At 41.4% G+C, this 20,860-nt stretch overlaps 1 protein-coding gene across 1 annotated transcript in view; it reads left to right on the top strand.

Moving 5' to 3' along the window:
• The window catches only part of LOC121548691 (opsin-5), a 78,076-nt gene extending 57,874 nt beyond the window's left edge, over positions 1-20,202 (top strand). The window contains 3 exon segments of the mRNA XM_041860217.1: positions 10,108-10,161; positions 10,164-10,430; positions 19,925-20,202. Coding sequence (XP_041716151.1) covers positions 10,108-10,161; positions 10,164-10,430; positions 19,925-20,202 — 599 coding nt within the window.
• Positions 20,203-20,860: the final 658 nt, after the last annotated feature.

Below are 20,860 nucleotides of genomic sequence, written 5' to 3'. Positions count from 1 at the left end.
TTAAAAGGCTATGTAACTCGTAAGGTGACGCTTATGATGGAAGATTTGAAGTCTGTTGAAGCTTCCACAGTCACCAAAGGAGTTCAGGAGAAGTATATTACAGTAGCCACTCCAACAGTAAATAATACACAGAGGATATCTGTAACTTTCCCACTGGAAATAGTTAAGAGTGTTAATACATCAACTAAAGCAACTATTTTAATAGCAACTTTGAAAGAGATTAATGGTACGATGGCAATAACAAATTTAGGAAATATGACACAGACACCAACAACAACTTTTCTGAAACTAAAGGATGTAGCAAGAGTGACTCAGGAGTTTATGATATGGATGGAGAGTGCTGTCAATGGTAGTAAGGATAGTGTTGAGATAGGAGAGCAGATGGTAATAGAGAATGATGTAGATTCATCTGAAATAGTGCAGGATACTATCATGGAGGTAGAGGATGAGTTCTTTGATTTTAATGAAAGACAAGAAGATATATTTGATCAGTACCGCTCGTTAGGGAAGAGAGAAACTAAATGGAAGGCATATGGATTTGATTCTTCTGTTTTGCAAATTAAAGATGGATGGGCAGGTAGGAATCTTTGGTTCCAGCAGTTAACTCATTCTGTAAGATCAGTGAGGAATCTTGAGGGTCCATGTCTGTTGAGAATTCCAGCACCAGGCACATGGGGTTCTATTTTAGAGACGGTTGCTAAACCTTTATCAAGTACGTGTCAATCTTATGCTTTATCATGGCTGTTGTATCAGCAACAATCATTAACAGATACAATAATGTCGTTGTCGAAACATTTGTTTAGGCCTAGGTTTAAGTGTTCTTGGTTAAATGAATTACCCTATGTGAATTTGTTAGATGGGAAGGAAAATCAGTTAACAGAGCTTCATGAAGCATTGGAGGTGAAACCAGTGAGGGCTAAAAGCTGTTTTTGTTTAAATAAAACATATGATGGAAAGAGGATGTTTAGGGGAATATCAGATTGTGATGATTATATGATGACTTTGGGTAAGCATGAACATAAGGTTAGTAATGAGAAATATAATGTAACTTTTTATGTTCCAGTTAGTAAGAAGAGCAGGACTTTGATGGTGAAAGATCATCTTTTGCCTGGAAATGTGACTATTGGGAATTTTAGAGATATTTGGTGGGTTTGTGGTGATAAAGCGTATATATTCTTACCCTATGGATGGATAGGATGTTGTTACATGTTGAAGTTGAAGCTTCCATATGAGGTTTTAAAATTAAAAGAGGGGAAGCACAGGGAAAGAGAAATCTGATTCTGAAAGAGAGGAATTTCATAGTCTGGAAGCCAACCATTGGAGGATAAGTCTAGGAGAGAAGTGGGGACTGGGACTTTTTCCATGGTATGGTGTAACATTTTGGGCGGATCACATTGATAATATTACCTATACTTTTCAGGGTTTTGCAAATGAAACGATAAGAGGGTTTAACCTTCTGTCGAATACTCAAAGAAGTCACAGACTGACGCTGTTGAAACATGACATGGCTCTTGACTATATTTTAGCAAAACAAGGTGGCTTATGTTTGGCTATGAATTTGACGGGGGATGATTGTTATACTTTGATCCCAGATAGTTCCGATAATATCACTAGTGTTATAGATGCATTGAAGAATATAAGGGATGCGTTTGGTAGATCTGAAGGAGCTGGATGGTCAGCGAAGGCTTGGTTGCAAGATCAGTTAGGCCCAGTGGGAGCAGTGATGGTTCAGATTTTAGTAGCAGCTCTGATAGCGCTGTGTGTGATGTTTTGCTTTTGTACTTTGTTACTGACCTTTGCGAAGGCTATGATATTGAGATGGGTTGGAGTTGTGATGCCTGGAGAAAACACTCAGATGCCGATGTTAACTGTTACTGATCTAGATGAAGATGAACAAGTGGGACTGGATGGAGTATTGATGGATAGATATCCATTTTGAATATCCGATTATTTTTCAAATGTTTTTAAATATTAGTGTGATTTTAGTATTTTGTTATGAATCAAAGGGGGGAAATGGTATGTGATTCATTTTATATATCATTTTTATATTTTTAGTTGATATTGGTGTTTTAATTTGAATGTGTTGTTTTGCAAAAGATACTGTTTGGTCTTTTCTTTTCTTCCAGAAGCATATGGGGGAATGTGTAGAGGGGATTCAAATACTCAAATATGGACAATATGAAAGGACAATATGAATGGACTGGAGGAAGTGGAACAAGGAAGGTGTGGAAAGGTTCAGATTCCATCATCGACGTTGCATTGGAAGTCGACACTGCTGAGGAGATGAAGTGTAGTGGACTACATTCCAGTGTCTGCAATGATATATAGACATATTTGCATGTGTAATACATAATTTGTGTCATATTCTTTCTGTATTAATTTTTGTAGAATGATATTTGCTGTTATTGGGTACATGTGGGGATCTCAGATGTTTTTGTTTATTTCGTGGATGCTTAGGGATATTGGGTCTAGGCAGGGATAGAGAGAATCCACAGGAGGGTCCGATGGGTTGACCAGCCTGAATGTGGACATTTTTGATTGTATTTTGTTTGCTGAGGCTTTCATGTGTATTCAAATTGCATCATAGTTTCAAATGCATTGATAAAGATTTATGAATTGATCTGGAGTACTTAGGTGGTTGCCTGGGGCAGAGGGGCCGTGAGAGAATTTTACTTTCTTGATTGATTGATGGATATTTGGAAAGAAGGCTGCCAGACAGGTTTTTCGCTCTCACACTCCATAAAGATTTGTTCATATTTCATAGAAATGTATTTACACTCCATAGAAAAATGTGTTTTTGGTTTATTGTTAAAGATACTCAATAAGATAAATTGTTATTTGTCATAATCCTATTCTTTTTGTTTTCAAGACTTAATTTGTCTCGAAGGGGGGAATATGTGGTATCTGAGAAATGTATGACTTTGCTAACGTTTTCAAATGGTATCTTGGAGGATGTTGATTCAGCTTAGGGGAGCATCTGGGGAGTAGTTTTATGGGGGCACCCCATAGAACAGAGGAAGTCTGTTGTGTGGAGACAGGGGATTGGTCTGTATGGGAAACCACCCATATCATGGTAAAGATTATAAATACTTGGTTGAGACAAAGGAGGTCAGAACAAACATATTATTTTGGGTCGCTGTTCTCCAGATGCCTGCAGACGTCTGTAAACGTATGCTGAAATCTTGTGATATAAATAAACCTTTATAATCAAAGTACAGTGTAAGCGGACTCCTTGGTCTCACAGTAAAGATTAGCATTATTCTTTATAAACAAAACCAGCAAATGAGGTGAGGTTGTGATTAAATCATGGCAGCATGCCAGAAGGTCATCAGTTGTGTATAGCAAATCAATGGGTAGATACATCCGATCTGGCTGATCTTTGCCAGAACACATGAAATATTGCAAAGACATACTGTATACAACATATTCACATGCAGGTATACACACCCACATAGGCCTACTCATGCACACACACACTAGACCTTACAGTGAAATGCTTACTTACAAGCCCTTAACCAACAATGCAGTTTTAAAAAAGAATACCCCCCCAAAATCACAAAAAATACTATATAAAATGCTACGAGATAAAAGTAACAAATAATTAAAGAGCAGCAGTAAAAATAACAATAGCGAGGCTATATACAGGGGGTACCGGTACCGAGTCAATGTGCGGGGGCACCAGTTAGTTGAGGTAATTGAGGTAATATGTACATGTAGGTAGAGTTATTAAAGTGACTATGCATAGATAGTAAACAGAGAGTAGCAGCAGGTAGCTATTTGATAAGATGTTCAGGAGTCTTGTGGCTTGGGGGGTAGAAGCTGTTTAGAAGCCTCTTGGACCTAGACTTGGCGCTCCGGTACCGCTTGCCGTGCAGTAGCAGAGAGAACAGTCTATGACTAGGGTGGCTGGAGTCTTTGACCATTTTTAGGGCCTTCCTCTGACAACGCCTGGTATAGAGGTCCTGGATGGCAGGAAGCTTGGCCCCAGTGATGTACTGGGCCGTACTCATAACCCTCTGTAGTGCCTTGCGGTCGGAGGCCGAGCAGTTGCCATACCAGGCGGTGATGCAACCAGTCAGGATGCTCTTGATGGTTCAGCTGTAGAACCTTTTGAGGATCTGTGGACCCATGCCAAATCTTTTCAATCTCCTTAGTGGGAATAGGTTTTGTCGTGCCCTCTTCACGACTGTCTTGGTGTGCTTGGACCATGTTAATTTGTTGGTGATGTGGACACCAAGGAACTTGAAGCTCTCAACCTGCTCCACTACAGCCCTGTCGATGACAATGGGGGCGTGCTCGGTCCTCTTCTTTTTCCTGTAGTCCACAATCATCTCTTTGTCTTGATCACATTGAGGGAGAGGTTGTTGTCCTGGCACCACACGGCCAGGTCTCTGACCTCCTCCCTATAGGCTGTCTCGTCGTTGTCGGTGATCAGGCCTACCACTGTTGTGTCATCGGCAAACTTATTGATTGTGTATTGAGTCGTGCCTGGCCATGCAGTCATGAGTGAACAGGGAGTACAGGAGGGGACTGAGCACGCACCCCTGAGGGGCCCCCGTGTTGAGGATCAGCGTGGCAGATGTGTTGTTACCTACCCTTACCACCTGGGGGTGGCCCGTCAGGAAGTCCAGGATCCAGTTGCAGAGGGAGGTGTTCAGTCCCAGGGTCCTTAGCTTAGTGATGAGCTTTGAGGGCACTATGGTGTTGAACGCTGAGCTGTAGTCAATGAATAGCATTCTCACATAGGTGTTCCTTTTGTCCAGGTGTGAAAGGGCAGTGTGGAGTGCAATCAAGATAGCATAATCTGTGGATCTGTTGGGGCGGTATGCAAATTGTAGTGGGTCTAGGGTTTATGGGATAATGGTGTTGATGTGAGCAATGACCAGCCTTTCAAAGTACTTCATGGCTACAGACGTGAGTGCTACGGGTCAGTAGTCATTTAGGCAGGTTACCTTAGTGTTCTTGGCACAGGGACTATGGTGGTCAGCTTGAAACATGTTGGTATTACAGACTCAGACAGGGAGAGGTTGAAAATGTCAGTAAAGACACTTGCCAGTTGGTCAGCGCATGCTCGGAGTTCGCGTCCTGGTAATACGTCTGGCCCTGCGGCCTTGTGAATGTTGACCTGTTTAAAGGTCTTACTCACATCGGCTACGGAGAGCGTGATCACACAGTCGTCCAGAACAGCTGATGCTCTCATGCATGTTTCAGTGTTACTTGCCGCCTCGAAGCGAGCATAGAAGTAATTTAGCTCGTCTGGTAGGCTCGTGTCACTGGGCAGCTCGTGGCTGTGCTTCCCTTTGTAGTCTGTAATAGTTTGAAAGCCTGCATGTAACTGTTAGTGAATAAAATATCAGAATTGGGCTGACTGTCTAAACGCAGCCTAACAATTGCTCTGCCAATTAGGCTACTGAATATGAGATCTTTGCAGGCAAATTTGTTCATCATTAGCTAGATCAGCCACCACATTATTAATTGGTTTATTCACCAATGTATTCATTCTATTCACCATCACATCTATCTCACTATCTAACTAATGTGCTGATTACAGTTCCAAACTGTTGGCTCAGAAATATACATATCTTAAGGTTTCTGATTCTAATTCTATGGTAGGGGGTTGTTTCCAAACGCAGTCATGGTTGGCCGGATGGCAGCCGAGCCAGTCACTGGCAGCTAGTCAAAACCAATTCATCTGGTGTTCATCTGAAGTGCTTTTTCTGATTGGTATGATCCAAAATGACGCTTTGGTTTGTTCAACATATTCTATAAAATTTGCCTGAAATCAAATAACGAATTTGACAGCTCAATGTGATTATAATTGTTTTGAAAGAAAGCTTCTAAATTCCTTTCAACACCTCATGCTCATTCGCATTGCATAGTGGTGTTTGCAATGTAGCGACTGCAGCCTATCAGAAGAGTTGGAGACATGGCCTATTGGGGGCGTGGATTTCAGTTTGTTATTTTTGGCCACCCGTGATAGTGAATATCATTCCAGGTAATGTGTTTTGTTTTTTGTTTTATTTTATGATTATATGTTTACTGCCAGCACTGAATCTTAAATTGCACAGTGCATTCGGAAAGTATTCAGACCCCTTCCCTTTTTCCACATTTTGTTACGTTACAGACTTATTCTAAAATGTATTAAATACAATTGTTTCCTCATCAATCTACACACAATACCCCATAATGACAAAGCTAAACCTGTTTATTTTTATTTTTTGAAAATGTTTTAGAAATAAAAAACAGAAATACCTTATTTACATAAGTATTCAGACCCTTTGCTCTGAGACTCGAAATTGAGCTCAGGTGCGTCTTGTTTCCATTGATCATCCTTGAGATGTTTCTACAACTTGATTGGAGTCCATCTGTGGTAAATTCAATAGATTGGACATGATTTGGAAATGCACACACCTGAATATATAAGGTCCCACAGTTGACAGTGCATGTCAGAGCAAAAACCAAGCCATGAGGTCGAAGAAATTGTCCGTAGAGCTTCGAGACAGGATTGTGTCGAGGCACAGATCTGGGGAAGGGTACCAAAAAATGTCTGCAGCATTGAAGGTCCCCAAGAATACAGTGGCCTCCATCATTCTTAAATGGAAGAAGTTTGGAACCACCAATACTCTTCCTAGAGCTGGCAGCCCGGCCAAACTGAGCAATCGGGGGAGAAGGGCCATGGTCAGGGAGTTGACCAAGAACCCGATGGTCACTCTGACAGAACTCCAGAGTTCCTCTGTGGAGATGGGAGAACCTTACAGAAGGACAACCATCTCTGCAGCACTCCACCAATCAGGCCTTTATGGTAGAGTGGCCAGACGGAAGCCACTCCTCAGTAAAAGGCACATGGAGGACTTGGAATTTGCCAAAAGGCACCTAAAGGACTCTCAGACCTTGAGAAACAAGATTCTCTGGTCTGATTTAACCAAGATTGAACTCTTTGGCCTGAATGCCAAGCGTCACGTATGGAGGAAACCTGGCACCATCCCTACGGTGAAGCATGGCGGTGGCAGCATCATGCTGTTGGGATGATTTCAGTGGCAGGGACTGGCAGACTAGTCAGGATCGAGGGAAAGATGAACAGAGCAAAGTACAAAGAGATCCTTGATGAAAACCTACTCCAGAGCGCTCAGGACCTCAGACTGGGGCAAAGGTTCACCTTCCAACAGGACAACGACCCTAAGCACACAGCCAAGACAATGCAGGAGTGGCTTCGGGACAAGTCTCTGAATGTCTTTGAGTGGCCCAGTCAGAGCCCGGACTTGAACCCGATCGAACATCTCTGGAGAGACCTGAAAATAGCTGTGCAGCGATGCTTCCCCATCCAACCTGACAGAGCTTGAGAGGATCTGCAGAGAAGAATGGGAGAAACTTCCCAAATACAAGTGTGCCAAGCTTGTAGCGTCATACCCAAGAAGACTCGAGGCTGTAATCACTGCCAAAGGTGCTTAAACAAAATACTGAGTAAAGGGTCTGTATTCTTTTTTCTTTTTTCTTAGCAAAATGTTCTAAAAACCTGTTTTTGCTTTGTCGTTATGGGGTATTGTGTGTAGATTGATGAGGGGAAAAACTACTTAATCCATTTTAGAATAAGACTGTAACGTAACAAAATGTGGAAAAAGTCAAGGGGTCTGAATTCTTTCCGAATGCACTGTATCTGCATAAGTACTGTAATGCTACAGAGCCTGGAAAGCTTCCATTGATGAGATCGTCACCATTTGGTTACACTATTGTAACCAGTTAATTTTAAAATCTTATGTAAAGAAAGTGCTTGGAGTCAATATTTCATGTTATGGAATTGCTTGTAACACAATTAAATAAATGTGGATAGGATAATTCCAAAGTGAAAAATCAACTAACTTGAAAAAACAGCTGTTATATTTGATTATTAACAAACTGATAAAGAAATGACTAAAATGTCACACCCTCAGTTAAACTAATAATGTATGACTAATTAGTAGACTTGTCAACGGGTGCTGAAGGTGGGTGTGGTGTATGAATCAGGCGCAGGACGCAGAGGCTCAGTCCAAAGGCTTTAGTGCAATATTCATAAAAGACATAAGCACAATAAGCCCGAAGGCGAATACACGGCGCACACAGGCGACAAAACAAACGGCGCACTAACATGTGCAAAATAATCTCTCCAAAACACTGGAGGAAAAATAGTAGCTCCAACACGAAACAGGAGAGCAATCACACACAACGACAAGCACACACAACGAGAACTAAATAGGACACTAACGAGGACTAACAAGACACAGGTGTACAACATCCAGACAAAACCAAACGAACATGAAACATAGATCGGTGGCAGCTAGTACTCCGGGGACGACGACCGCCGAAGCCTGCCCGAACCAGGAGGAGGAGCAGCCTCGGCCGAAACCGTGACAAGACTAGAGCTTAGAGAGTTAATCAAATGTGTTTATATCACAGCAACAGAGTATTTGTGTCTTGTAATTAGGCAAGCAGAAGTGCAAAACGATTTAAACCAATAACAGGAGACTGGTTCCAAAAACACACAGGGAAAGGGGAGTGAAAATGCTTGCAGGATATTGTGAGGACGGCGATAACTCAGCCTACCCGAGCAAGGAGTAGACTATGATAAGAACATGTGTGTGTGTGTGTGTGTGTGTGTGTGTGTGTGTGTGTGTGTGTGTGTATGTGTGTGTGTGTGTGACCTGATGGTCAGGAGAGCAGAGGAAAATCACATGAGCTAAACCCAGGTGTGAGCTTACAAGATGCGTACAGTGGAAAAATACCTCTGGTATGATGGGATATTTCCTCTGACGTGTGCGTATAAAAAGATTGTACGACCATTTTGTTGCAGAGCGCTCTCATGAATAAACATGCTGACCATTGCAGAATTAGGTCTTTGTTTAATTTATTCTAACTAAGAGATTTACAACCTTTTGGGAATTATTCTAAGATTTAAGAAGTAGTTGACTTCAACCATTGAGATAACAACACTCTCGTGACACAAACATATTTTAAGTGAAATTGAAAAAAACTACATTTGTTGGATTTGGTTTCAACAAATGTAGTTTTTTGGGGGGGGTTGATCCAAAGAGTCATTTTTTACAGTGACTCAGTGATGATCAGTGGATCAGTTAATCCATTCTCAGGATGTTTAGTACAGTGTAAGTTTGTATCCTTATGGATCATTACTCGAATGAAGTGAGGGAATAGCAAGAGGTTCCTAGCTTTCTGCTAACCCCTGGACGCCTGGCCCAAAGAAGCTCTAACCACAATCTTAAAGGAAAAATCCAACCAAAACCACTAATTCCTATAATTTATTTAGCTAGCTAGCAAACGTAGCTACACACAATAATACCAAAGTCAATATCAGCATGTGAAGTAGCTAGTTAGCTGTAAAATCACGTAAACAAACTGCACTATCAATCTCAACATGTTCAACCTGCAGATCGATGTGCCTCGCAGAGTGGAGTCTGAGATTCGCAATGGCCATGCAACGGCACCATGCAATGCACACTGGACTGAAGAGGCAGACAAATAGGAGAAATGTGGTGGACACTGTTAAATTACAAATTTCTCGAGGTAGGAATATCGCAAAAATATGATCAATGGCTCATTCGAGAGAAGACAACCTCCCACGTTATGACATTGGCCAGTATTAAAATCTTACACGTATGATAGACGTTATTAAGCCCCAGTGTAGTGAGAGCGGCTTTATCGCAATGCTACATCATACCTGCCACATTTCTGCCTGCTTGAATGGCAATAGCTCAGACACACATGAAAACATGAAATGACCCACTGAATTGATAAAACATCAATCTGAGATTAACAAAAACAATATAACATTCAAAATGGGTGAATCTTTCCTTTAAGGATATTCCCATTGGGAGTGATTAGGGAGCCTCTCTACCTCTTGTACAGGTAGTAAGTTCCAGTATGACACCATCATGATGGTGATCAATGTTATCTAGCTAGGCTTAAAATTAGGTTTTGGGCTAGGATTAGGCTTGGGGTAAGGGTTAGGGCTATTGTTAGGCCTATGCTCAGGGTTAGGGTTGGTGTATTAATGCATCAGCGCTAGCTAACAGTACACTGCACCCTTCTCTACCTCTCCCCGATCTACCTCTCCACCAGCCAACAAGTTCCAGCGTCGGACCATCACCATGGTGATCAGTTTGATCTGGCTGTATTCTGGGCTGTGTTCCCTCTCCTGGGTTGGGGCGGCCATGGACCGGAGCCCTTCGGAGTGGCCTGCTCCGTGGACTGAGCCAGCTACCAAGACTCCCTGAACCACTCTACCTTCATCATGTCTCTGTCTATCCTCTGTACCTTCAGCCCCTGCCACGTCATCCTCTTCTCCTATTCCGGCATAGCCTGGAAACTCCACAAGGCCTACCAGTCCATCCAGAGCGGCGACTTCAACTACGGACACATCGAGAGGAAGGTCACTCTGGTGAGTATGAAGGTTTATCTGTTGACTGTTTATTAACCGTTTACTGATTTTTCTTTAAAGCTGGAATCCACATTTGTTTTTGTTTTGTTGATAAAACGGAGGAGAGGAAAGTTTGGCAGCATGGTAATAAAAATTTCAAAACATATTAAGTAAAATAAAACATAATACAATTGTATTGGTCACATGCGCCGAATGCTTACTTACGAGCCCATTCCCAACAATGCAGAGTTAAAAAAAGAAAAAAAGATTTGCTGAATAAAAACTGAAATAGTAACACAATAAAATAACAATAACGAGGCTATATACAAGGATTACCGGTACCGAGTCAATGTGCAGGGGTACGAGGTAGTTGAGGTATTGAGGTAATACAGTATGTACATGTAGGTAGGGGTAAAAGAGACTAGGCAATAAGGATAGATAATAAACAGTGTAGCAGCAGCGTATGGGTAGTGTGTGAAAGTGTGTCTATGTGTGAGTGTGTGTGTGTGGTGTCAATATGCATGTGTGTGTGAGCGTATGTGTGTGTATATGTGTGTGTGTGTGTGTTGGAGTATCAGTGTAGTATGAGTGTGTGTGTGGGTAGAGTCTATTGAATGTGCATAGAGCCAGTGCAAGAGAGTCTGTGCAAAAAATTAATATAAAATAATAAAATAATGAAGGGGGTCAACGTAAATAGTCCGTGTAGCCATTTGATTAACTGTTCTGGAGTCTTTTGGCTTGGGGATAGAAGCTGTTCAGGAGCCTTTTGGTCCCAGACTTGGGAGCAGTCTATGACTTTGGTGGGCCTTTGACAATTTTTAGGGCCTATTATTATAATAATAATTATTATTATTATTATTATAATTATCATTATTATGATGTTCTATCGCACGTGCAATGACGTCCGAAGGAGAAAACAGTGTTTGTTGTTTGAAGTAACTTCTTTGTTGTGGTAATATCACAAACAGAGATGGCAGTTTAAGTACGGATTCCATCTTAATGAGATTATTGGGTTTATTAATGGGTTACTGGGGTTTGAAGTCAATAAATCAATCCATGAATCCGTTTCAAATTTAAAGATTTATTGACTATCTATAAACCTTTGATAATCGCCAGCCTCATGGCTTCCCTATGGTGTCTGGTTAAAAATAACAATTTATCCGAACAGGCTGACCAGTATATCTACAAGAACAGATTGCACTGTTCAGTGAATACAATTGCCTTGTTATTGTCAAACTGCCTCCCTCCTTACATACAGTGGCGGAAAAAAGTATTTAGTCAGCCACCAATTGTGCAAGTTCTCCCACTTAAAAAGATGAGAGAGGCCTGTAATTTTCATCATAGGTACACGTCAACTATGACAGACAAATTGAGGGAAAAAAATCCAGAAAATCACATTGTAGGATTTTTAATGAATTTATTTGCAAATTATGGTGGAAAATAAGTATTTGGTCACCTACAAACAAGCAAGATTTCTGGCTCTCACAGACCTGTAACTTCTTCTTTAAGAGGCTCCTCTGTCCACCACTCGTTACCTGTATTAATGGCACCTGTTTGAACTTGTTATCAGTATAAAAGACACCTGTCCACAACCTCAAACAGTCACACTCCAAACTCCACTATGGCCAAGACCAAAGAGCTGTCAAAGGACACCAGAAACAAAATTGTAGACCTGCACCAGGCTGGGAAGACTGAATCTGCAATAGGTAAGCAGCTTGGTTTGAAGAAATCAACTGTGGGAGCAATTATTAGGAAATGGAAGACATACAAGACCACTGATAATCTCCCTCGATCTGGGGCTCCACGCAAGATCTGACCCCGTGGGGTCAAAATGATCACAAGAACGGTGAGCAAAAATCCCAGAACCACACGGGGCGACCTAGTGAATGACCTGCAGAGAGCTGGGACCAAAGTAACAAAGCCTACCATCAGTAACACACTACGGCGCCAGGGACTCAAATCCTGCAGTGCCAGACGTGTCCCCCTGCTTAAGCCAGTACATGTCCAGGCCCATCTGAAGTTTGCTAGAGTGCATTTGGATGATCCAGAAGAGGATTGGGAGAATGTCATATGGTCAGATGAAACCAAAATAGAACTTTTTGGTAAAAACTCAACTCGTCGTGTTTGGAGGACAAAGAATGCTGAGTTGCATCCAAAGAACACTACTGTGAAGCATGGGGGTGGAAACATCATGCTTTGGGGCTGTTTTTCTGCAAAAGGACCAGGACGACTGATCCGTGTAAAGGAAAGAATGAATGGGGCCATGTATCGTGAGATTTTGAGTGAAAACCTCCTTCCATCAGCAAGGGCATTGAAGATTTTCCACCATAATTTGCAAATAAATTCATTAAAAATCCTAAAATGTGATTTTCAGGATTTTTTTTCTCATTTTGTCTGTCATAGTTGACGTGTACCTATGATGAAAATTACAGGCCTCTCTCATCTTTTTAAGTGGGAGAACTTGCACAATTGGTGGCTGACTAAATCCTTTTTTCCCCCACTGTATATATATATTTTTTTCATTTTACAAATTTAGCAGACGCTCTTACCCAGCGTGACGGCATACATTTTCCTACTGGTCCCCCCGTGGGAATCGAACCCACAACCCTGACGTTGCAAGCGCCATACTCTACCAGCTGAGCCACACAGGACCACTTCTGTTGCTCCTTGATGTAATTACCAAGCTACATGTGATTTGAGATGGGAATTGTTCCTGTCACCTATACAGTGGCTTGCTAAGTTATTCACCCCCCTTGGCATTTATTTTGTTGCCTTACAACCTGGAATTAAAATGGATTTTTGCGGGGTTTGTATAATTTCATTTACACAACATGCCTACCACTTTGAAGATGCAAAATATTTTTTGGGGTGAAACAAACAACAAATAAGACAAAAAAACTTGAGAGTACATAACTATTCACTTGCTTGTTGGTGCCCCTTGCTTAGTGGTGTTGCAGACTCTGGGGCCTTTCAGAACAGGTGTATATATACTGAGATCATGTGACAGATCATGTGACACTTAGATTGCACACAGGTGGACTTTATTTAACTAATTATGTGACTTCTGAAGGTAATTGGTTGCACCAGATCTTATTTAGGGGCTTCATAGCAAAGGGGGTGAATACATATGCACGCACCACTTTTCCGTTGTTTATTTTTTAGAAGTTTTTGAAACAACTGATTTTTTTCATTTCACTTCACCAATTTGGACTATTTTGTGTAAGTCCATTACATGAAATCCAAATAGAAATCCATTTAAATTACAGGTTGTAATGTAACAAAATAGGAAAAAACGCCAAGGGGGATCAAAACTTTTGCAAGGCACTGTACAAATTATGGCTAATCTCTAGGACGTGTGAGGTGTTTGTTCCTGATCAATTGAACCTGTGACATCTGTGGACAGTTCATATTCAGGTCCATAGCTCACACAGTGCTCCACAAGCTGCCAAGACAAATAATGTGCTGTAGAGCTGCTTACAGTGTATAGAAAAGCTTACTATTCTTATGGACATCAACGCTAGTTGTCACATTCTTTTGGACATTTACATCCCCTTAAAACAAGGTTACTGTAAAAAAAACAAAAAAAAAAAAACTTGAGATTTCACATTTTGACATTTTGTCCCCAAGAAATCCCCTTTGAATGAAATAAAGCATTCCATATATCTATATTCGCATTTGCGTAGTTGCATACAGTTGAGCAGAGGCGTTTTTAGGATTTACACACATGTGGAAATGTTTTTAGCAGGGTCTGAAAAACAAAAGTGCCTTTTATAAACACATTTCATGCAATTCTACGTCATTGACATGATAGCAGACATCAGCGGAATATCTTCTAATACCACACAAATGACCGAAATAATATAATAATATAATATAATATAATATAATATATAAATAATAATATAATATACCATTTAGCAGACGCTTTTATCCAAAGCAACTTACAGTCATGCGTGCATACATTATATATTTTTTTTTTGTATGGTTGGTCCCGGGGATCGAACCCACTACCTTGGCGTTACAAGCGCCGTGCTCTACCAGCTGAGCTACAGAGGACCACCCATACCCAGAAATGAGTGGCTACTCTGTCAGTGACAAACTGAGAGCAATAAAAACGACCTGGTCTTGAATGCAAACAATAGCCCAGGCCAATGAAGAGACACCTATATTGTACAATATTAGGATAAATATATATACTGTATATTATCAGAGGTGGGTAGAGTAGCCAAAAATTGTACTCAAGTAAAAGTACTGTTACTTCAGAATAATATGACTCAAGTAAAAGTAAAAAAGTAGTCATCCAAATAATTACTTGAGTAAGAGTAAAAAAGTACTTGGTGAAAAAACTACTCAAGTACTGAGTAACTGTTGAGTAACGTCTGATTTATTTTTTAACACAAGACAACGATCAGACAGACAAAAATACAAAATAATCATCTTTAGGCAAATTATAGTTCATCCAATCAATAAAATAAATTACAATTAATTACAAAATAGCTTAAATTAAAATAATTCAGGTAAATTCAAGTACTTAAAAAAATAAATAAATAAAATAATAATAAATAAAAAATAAATAAGCACAAGTAACACAAATTTCCAAACCTTTATACTTTTTTTACCAGGCAGAACTAGAACGAGGCAGCCCATAAACTTTCATAAACTGTGTGTGTGTGTGTCTCCACAGTGACAGAACAACAGAAGGAAACACAAACATTTCATACCAGGCATGCTGAACAGAAAACTGCACACCAGAAGGAAGCGGTCAACGTAAAATAATCAATAGGTGTTGATTAGGCCTACTCAGTACCTTTGTATTGCATGGCAAGCAACAGCCCTTTTTCCGTGTGCCTAGAAATTAATACTCTGATCTGTGATTAGGCCACACATCTCACTGAGCAGAGGAAAAGAGCAGCAGTACACATCAACTGAAAAAGCACCAGTCCATGATAGATGGCCAAATAAAACAATATTGCAGGCCTAGTATCCCAGAACACAAATTAAGCTGAATGCATGTTCTCTAAAGGGCATCAGAGGAGAGTGATGTAGTTGTAGATGGGGCATTATGTTTACTTCCAGTTCCAATATCTAACAAAAAAGTCACCCCCCCAAGATAAGCAGCATAAAGCATGTATGATGTGTCTTTACAATGGAGTTATACATTCATAGCTCTGCGCTCTCTAGCACAGCCATTACACAGTTAAGGGGATTAAACGCTTTGCTCAAAGCACCTCAAAAGCATCTGAGAGAGGAGCAGCTTCCCCAATCTAGACTCCCACAGACAGACAACAGATTTGGCAATATTCTAACCTTTAGGTTGACACTGGCCCTTTGACTGGTTGACTGGAGTCAACACTCCAGGAACTCTTTGGCACAGTAACATGAAAACCCTTTTATATTGAAGGCCCCACTGGGAGTGTGTGTGTGTGTGTGTGTGTGTGTGTGTGTGTGTGTGTGTGTGTGTGTGTGTGTGTGTGTGTGTGTGTGTCAAAACATGCAGAAAGAAACTATTTCACCAAAGAATCACTCAGTGATGTCACTATTAAGCTTCAACAGTAGCTGGCTCTCAAGGTTCTTGCTGTGAAGCTGTGATCGTTTAGCAGTGAACAGGAGTCCTGCATGACTGAAAAGTCTCTCACAGGCTGCAGATGCAGGAAGACCTGTGTTGACATTGAGTGACAGCTTCTTGATGCGAGGAAAGGTGTGGAGTAGATCCATACCTGCAGGGGACAGACATGAACGGTACCTCTCCAGCTCTCCTACTTGTGATTTTCCCAACTCCATGGATGCAAAGAAGTCGTCTTCATCAGAGAGGCCGCTGTTTGCGCTGGTGACATCATCCAAGTCGGTGTCTAGGTGATTTCTGATGTAGTCAAGGCCTGTGGGTTTTAGGGCAAGATAAATCGTTTTTCAAACGAATTAAGTCTGCACATTATTCTTACCCTTCTACTGTATAGGCTGTCAAGCTGCTGATGTTTGACATTAAAAGCTACCTGAGCTTCTAACTATATTGCCACCCTGTGGTTTGTCACTGACACACTATAATCCTAAATGACAGTAACATTATACAGAGTTATATAGGTCAATGTCTACTGGTTCACATTTGAATTGATAAACAAGTATATTTACCAGCATTTAAGATGTTCTCCTCTGTGGTCCAGGATGTTCTGAATCTTGGTAGGAGTATTGCTGCTGCAATCAGCTCAGGCTCTTTCATGACGTCTCCAAAACGTTTCTGGATCCCTTGCTGCAGGGCGTGAACAAGAGGTGTACACATTTTGCAAGTTGACTCCAACTTCTTCAGCTTGTCCCGCAACTGGTAAAGTGTTGGCAGCAGGAGGCCCATATGCACAGATGATTCCCCTTGGAGGATATTAAGGGCCATGGAAACAGGCTTCATCACAGCAGCATACTCGACCAAAAACCCAATTTCAGCTGGATTGAACCTATAAAAGATGTAACGATAAAAAAATTACTTATAGCTATTTCTGGTACAATGTCTTTATTATGCATTGTACATGTTAAATACACAAATAAATAAAAATAAAATAAATTAGTTAAATTATTTCATTCAAGTCATCCACAAATGTCACACCACCATGCAAAGAAAACTTAGTTACTTGAGACAAGTGGATTCACCCATTAATCAGCAAGGCTTATTTATTTTTATTATTCTTTAAAAACAAAATATACATTTTGTCAACTTACATCTTTATCTTTAATGTTGTGCAGACATTGCGAATTGCTTGTTCTCCTTGCTCTCGGTGAATGCGCACAATCCTTTCTACAGCGAGGAACAGGGAGCTCCAGCGTGTCTGATTGGGTCGGAGAAACTGCAGCTTGCATTCACGTTCCACTGTTTCATGAGCCATGGTTGACCTGCTGGTTTTATTCCAAAGAGCATGACATTTTGCAAAAGCAGACGAGACAGCCTCTTGTAGGTTTCGTTTGCAGCTCCTCCTGCAGCAGTGGCATCAACTGTGGATATAAGATTGAGGAGATGGCATGCACACTTTTGGTGCCTTGGAAGTTGGTACTCAAGGCCTGTGTTGTCATCCAGAATAGCAGACACATCTTGATACTCCACCTCTGACTCACTCTGATCTTCTGTTGCATCATCAAGGGTGGAGTCACTCTCCTCTTGTACATTGATGGCTTCCTCCTCTTTCTCCTCACCATATAATCGAAAGGCCTTCAGGAAGTTTGAGCCACTGTCTGTTGTCGTCCTGGTCACTTTTTCCCTGATGTGGTACTCAGAATGTATTTCCTCTAATGCAGCAGCAAGGACATCAAACGTGTGCGAGCCTTTGACAGGTCTACAAGCCAATGCAGCGGAGTGCCTCTCCAGTGAGGTGTTGTCTATCCAGTGACAGGTGACACCTAAGTAGCTACGTTGTCTGGCAGACCAGCAGTCTGTTGTGGTAGCAACATAGTTCACAGCACTCAGCTTTTTGATGATTATGCTCTTCTTGTGTTTTGCAGCTTCTGGTATTCTTGTGCATAACGTTTTCCTTGTCATTACTGTATGAGGTTGCAAGGTTTCTATCAAAGTCTTGAAGGATGGCGTCTCAACCACAGAAAATGGTTGGTTGGCCTCACATACAAAATTTAGCACCAGCTTGTCAAGTGTTGCTTGTGTTACCCGCCCTGGGGCAGCGAAGGCTGTGATTTTTGCATTTTTCACAAGAGTATCATTGGAAGAGGAGGACTTACGCTTTCTGTGGTTCTTTAGTAAGTCTGTGTACTTTGCCAGTTTGTTGGGGTGAACCCTCTGTGGATAAAAACAAATCTGTGAGGCTACAGGGAGATCAAGACATTAAAAGAGACTTATTACATATGAGAGAGAGAGAGAGAGAGAGAGAGAGAGAGAGAGAGAGAGAGAGGTAACCTAAAAGACAAAAAACTAATTTAGGAAACTTACCGCTACATGTTTCCTCAAGTTAGATGTTCAGTTCTTGAATGCTGAAATGTCAGTTTGTTTTGGTAGACACAGAAGACACCGTATAATGTAGCTGCACTTTCGCACTTTTACTAAGGTAAACATGCTTTCAATATGAGGCCAGGGGTGCGGGTGTTCCTCCTCGTCTGTGTCTGCATTGCCGACGGCTAATTCTGACATTTTTGTGTTGCTACGACTGTAAAGCTAACCCGTCCCGCCGCTGAGATTGAGTATGGTAACGTGACGAGACTGCACAACTACGTTTGATTGGTGAAACACAGTCACGTGGTAGAGCCTTAGCGGAAGTCTCTCTCTCTGTCAAAATAAAACATTAAAATAAGGCGTATGCCGGGGGATGAAGACAATGACGCGTAGAATACCAAAGAGGTAAAAATAAAAGTAACGACCTCATTGTAGCCTAATGTAGCGGAGTAAGAGTACAGTTTCTTCTTCACAAATCTACTCAAGTAAAAGTAAAAAGTATAGTGTTTTAGAACTACTCCTAGAAGTATAATTTTTTCAAAAACTTACTCAAGTAAATGTAACGGAGTAAACGTAACTCGTTACTACCCACCTCTGTATATTATAGGCTACAGTAGGCTACTAAATAAACTTTCCAGTGGCATCGATTCACCCAATGATGAAGATTAAGCCTAGACTACTCACTGGTGATGGTTGATGCGCTCGTGCCAATAGCTTATCTCAAGATAAGACACTTTGAAAAACAGTGTTGTCAACTCAGAATCGCTCTAAAGTTGTTGAGAATTTTATTTGAGCTTCTACAGACAGATTAGTCTTCTCTTTTCAGCAGTAGGCATTTTCTTTCCAAACTTAATTTTTCTCGTGGTTGTATTTAGAAATTTTCAAAAAGCAAACTGACAGCCTCAACCAACCATATAAATATAATCCATTGATGGCAGTTCCCATTGATGTCAGGACTGGCAGCAATTGCTAGTGTACCCATGAGTTTAACAGTCAAATTGCCAGGGTTAGAGGTTACAACACCCTTCTATGGATTATGTCAATGGCCACAACGCAACAAGCTGTTCTATATTTGCCGTTTGTGCTGCCCAAATTGCGGACTGTTTGTTTTTGCATTGTTTGTTTGTTTACGAGGGATGAATTATTCAAATCTGGTTAGATATCAAAACAGGACAAGTCTAGTAAATTGTCATAGTTTTTGAAGATAATATTTATCCAGGTAAAACCCTGTTTTATACTTATCCACTTAGGGTCTTTTAGACATTGGGCTCAAACAAAGCTCATGAATGACAGTGACTAAAGCGTAGAAGACTTTTGAATATATTTAAGAAATGCTTTAGTCCCTGTCAAATCTGGCTTCCTCAGGCTTAAGATGTTTGACAAGGCTGTAAACATAGTCTATATAGATGAATGTCTTTCCTCCCCCTCTCCTCTCCTCTCCTCTCCTCTCCTCTCCTCTCCTCTCCTCTCCTCTCCTCTCCTCTCCTCTCCTCTCCTCTCCTCTCCTCTCCTCTCCTCTCCTCTCCTCTCCTCTCCTCTCCTCTCCTCCTCCCCCACTCTCCTCTCCTCTCCTCTCCCCCCTCCTCTCCTCCCCTCCCCAGATGGGGGTGTGTTGATCAGTTTAGGGTTCATCGTGGCCTGGTCTCCCTACGTGGTGCTCAGCTTTTGGTATATGTTCCAGGGGGAGGCCAGCCTGGCCCCGCTGGTCTCCCTGCTGCCCTGCTTGTTCGCTAAGGGCTCCACGGCCTACAACCCTTTTATCTACTACATCTTCAGACGCTCCTTTAGACGCCAGCTCCACCAGCACCGGGGGCTGATCTGCTGCTCTGCCCAGCCAGACACACCTTCGTTTGGGGAGACGGAAGCAGACAGACTTTGAGGTCTGATCTACGACAGAGCCTCCCGGAGGAAAAGAGTGGAGCTCCTCTGGTGGGGGAGTTGGGAACTGCGGCGCTGGAGATATAGTCTGAGAATGAGTTGACAAGCTCCTGTTAATACTGTGTGTGTTTGTGTTTTGTGTGTGTGTGTGTGTGTGCGTGCGTGCGTGCGTGCGTGTGTGCGTGCGTGCGTGTGTGTGTGCGTGTGTGTGTGTCTGTGTCTGTGTGGTGTCTGTGTGTCTGTTACAGGGTTACAAATGGATGTGGTGTGAGTTATTCAGCTGTGTTTCTTCACTGTCATTCTATATTGCACACACTACTAGATCAAACCCTCGTCCTCACCACATCGCTAGCAAAGGTAACACTTTACTTGAAGCCAACAGACATAATGCATTATGATGCAGTCATAAAGATTTGTAAAACGTATCATAAGCATGTCCTGGCTAAATACCAGTTGCAGAGACTTTTTAATATAATAATTAATATGCCATTTAGCAGACGCTTTTATCCAAGCGACTTACAGTCATGCGTGCATACATTTTTGAATGAATGCTGCCTAGAGACATCACATATTATACTGTATTCATCATAATAAGGCATTATAAGGGCTCATACGTGTTTATAAAAAGTTGTAAAGCATTGTGTTTATCAAAGTTTGTT

The sequence above is a fragment of the Coregonus clupeaformis genome, chromosome 33 (genome assembly GCF_020615455.1).
Source record: "Coregonus clupeaformis isolate EN_2021a chromosome 33, ASM2061545v1, whole genome shotgun sequence".
In the NCBI taxonomy this organism is placed as follows: Eukaryota; Metazoa; Chordata; class Actinopteri; order Salmoniformes; family Salmonidae; genus Coregonus; species Coregonus clupeaformis.
Note: the sequence above shows the minus strand (reverse complement) of the source record. Positions and strands in the feature narration are given on the sequence as shown.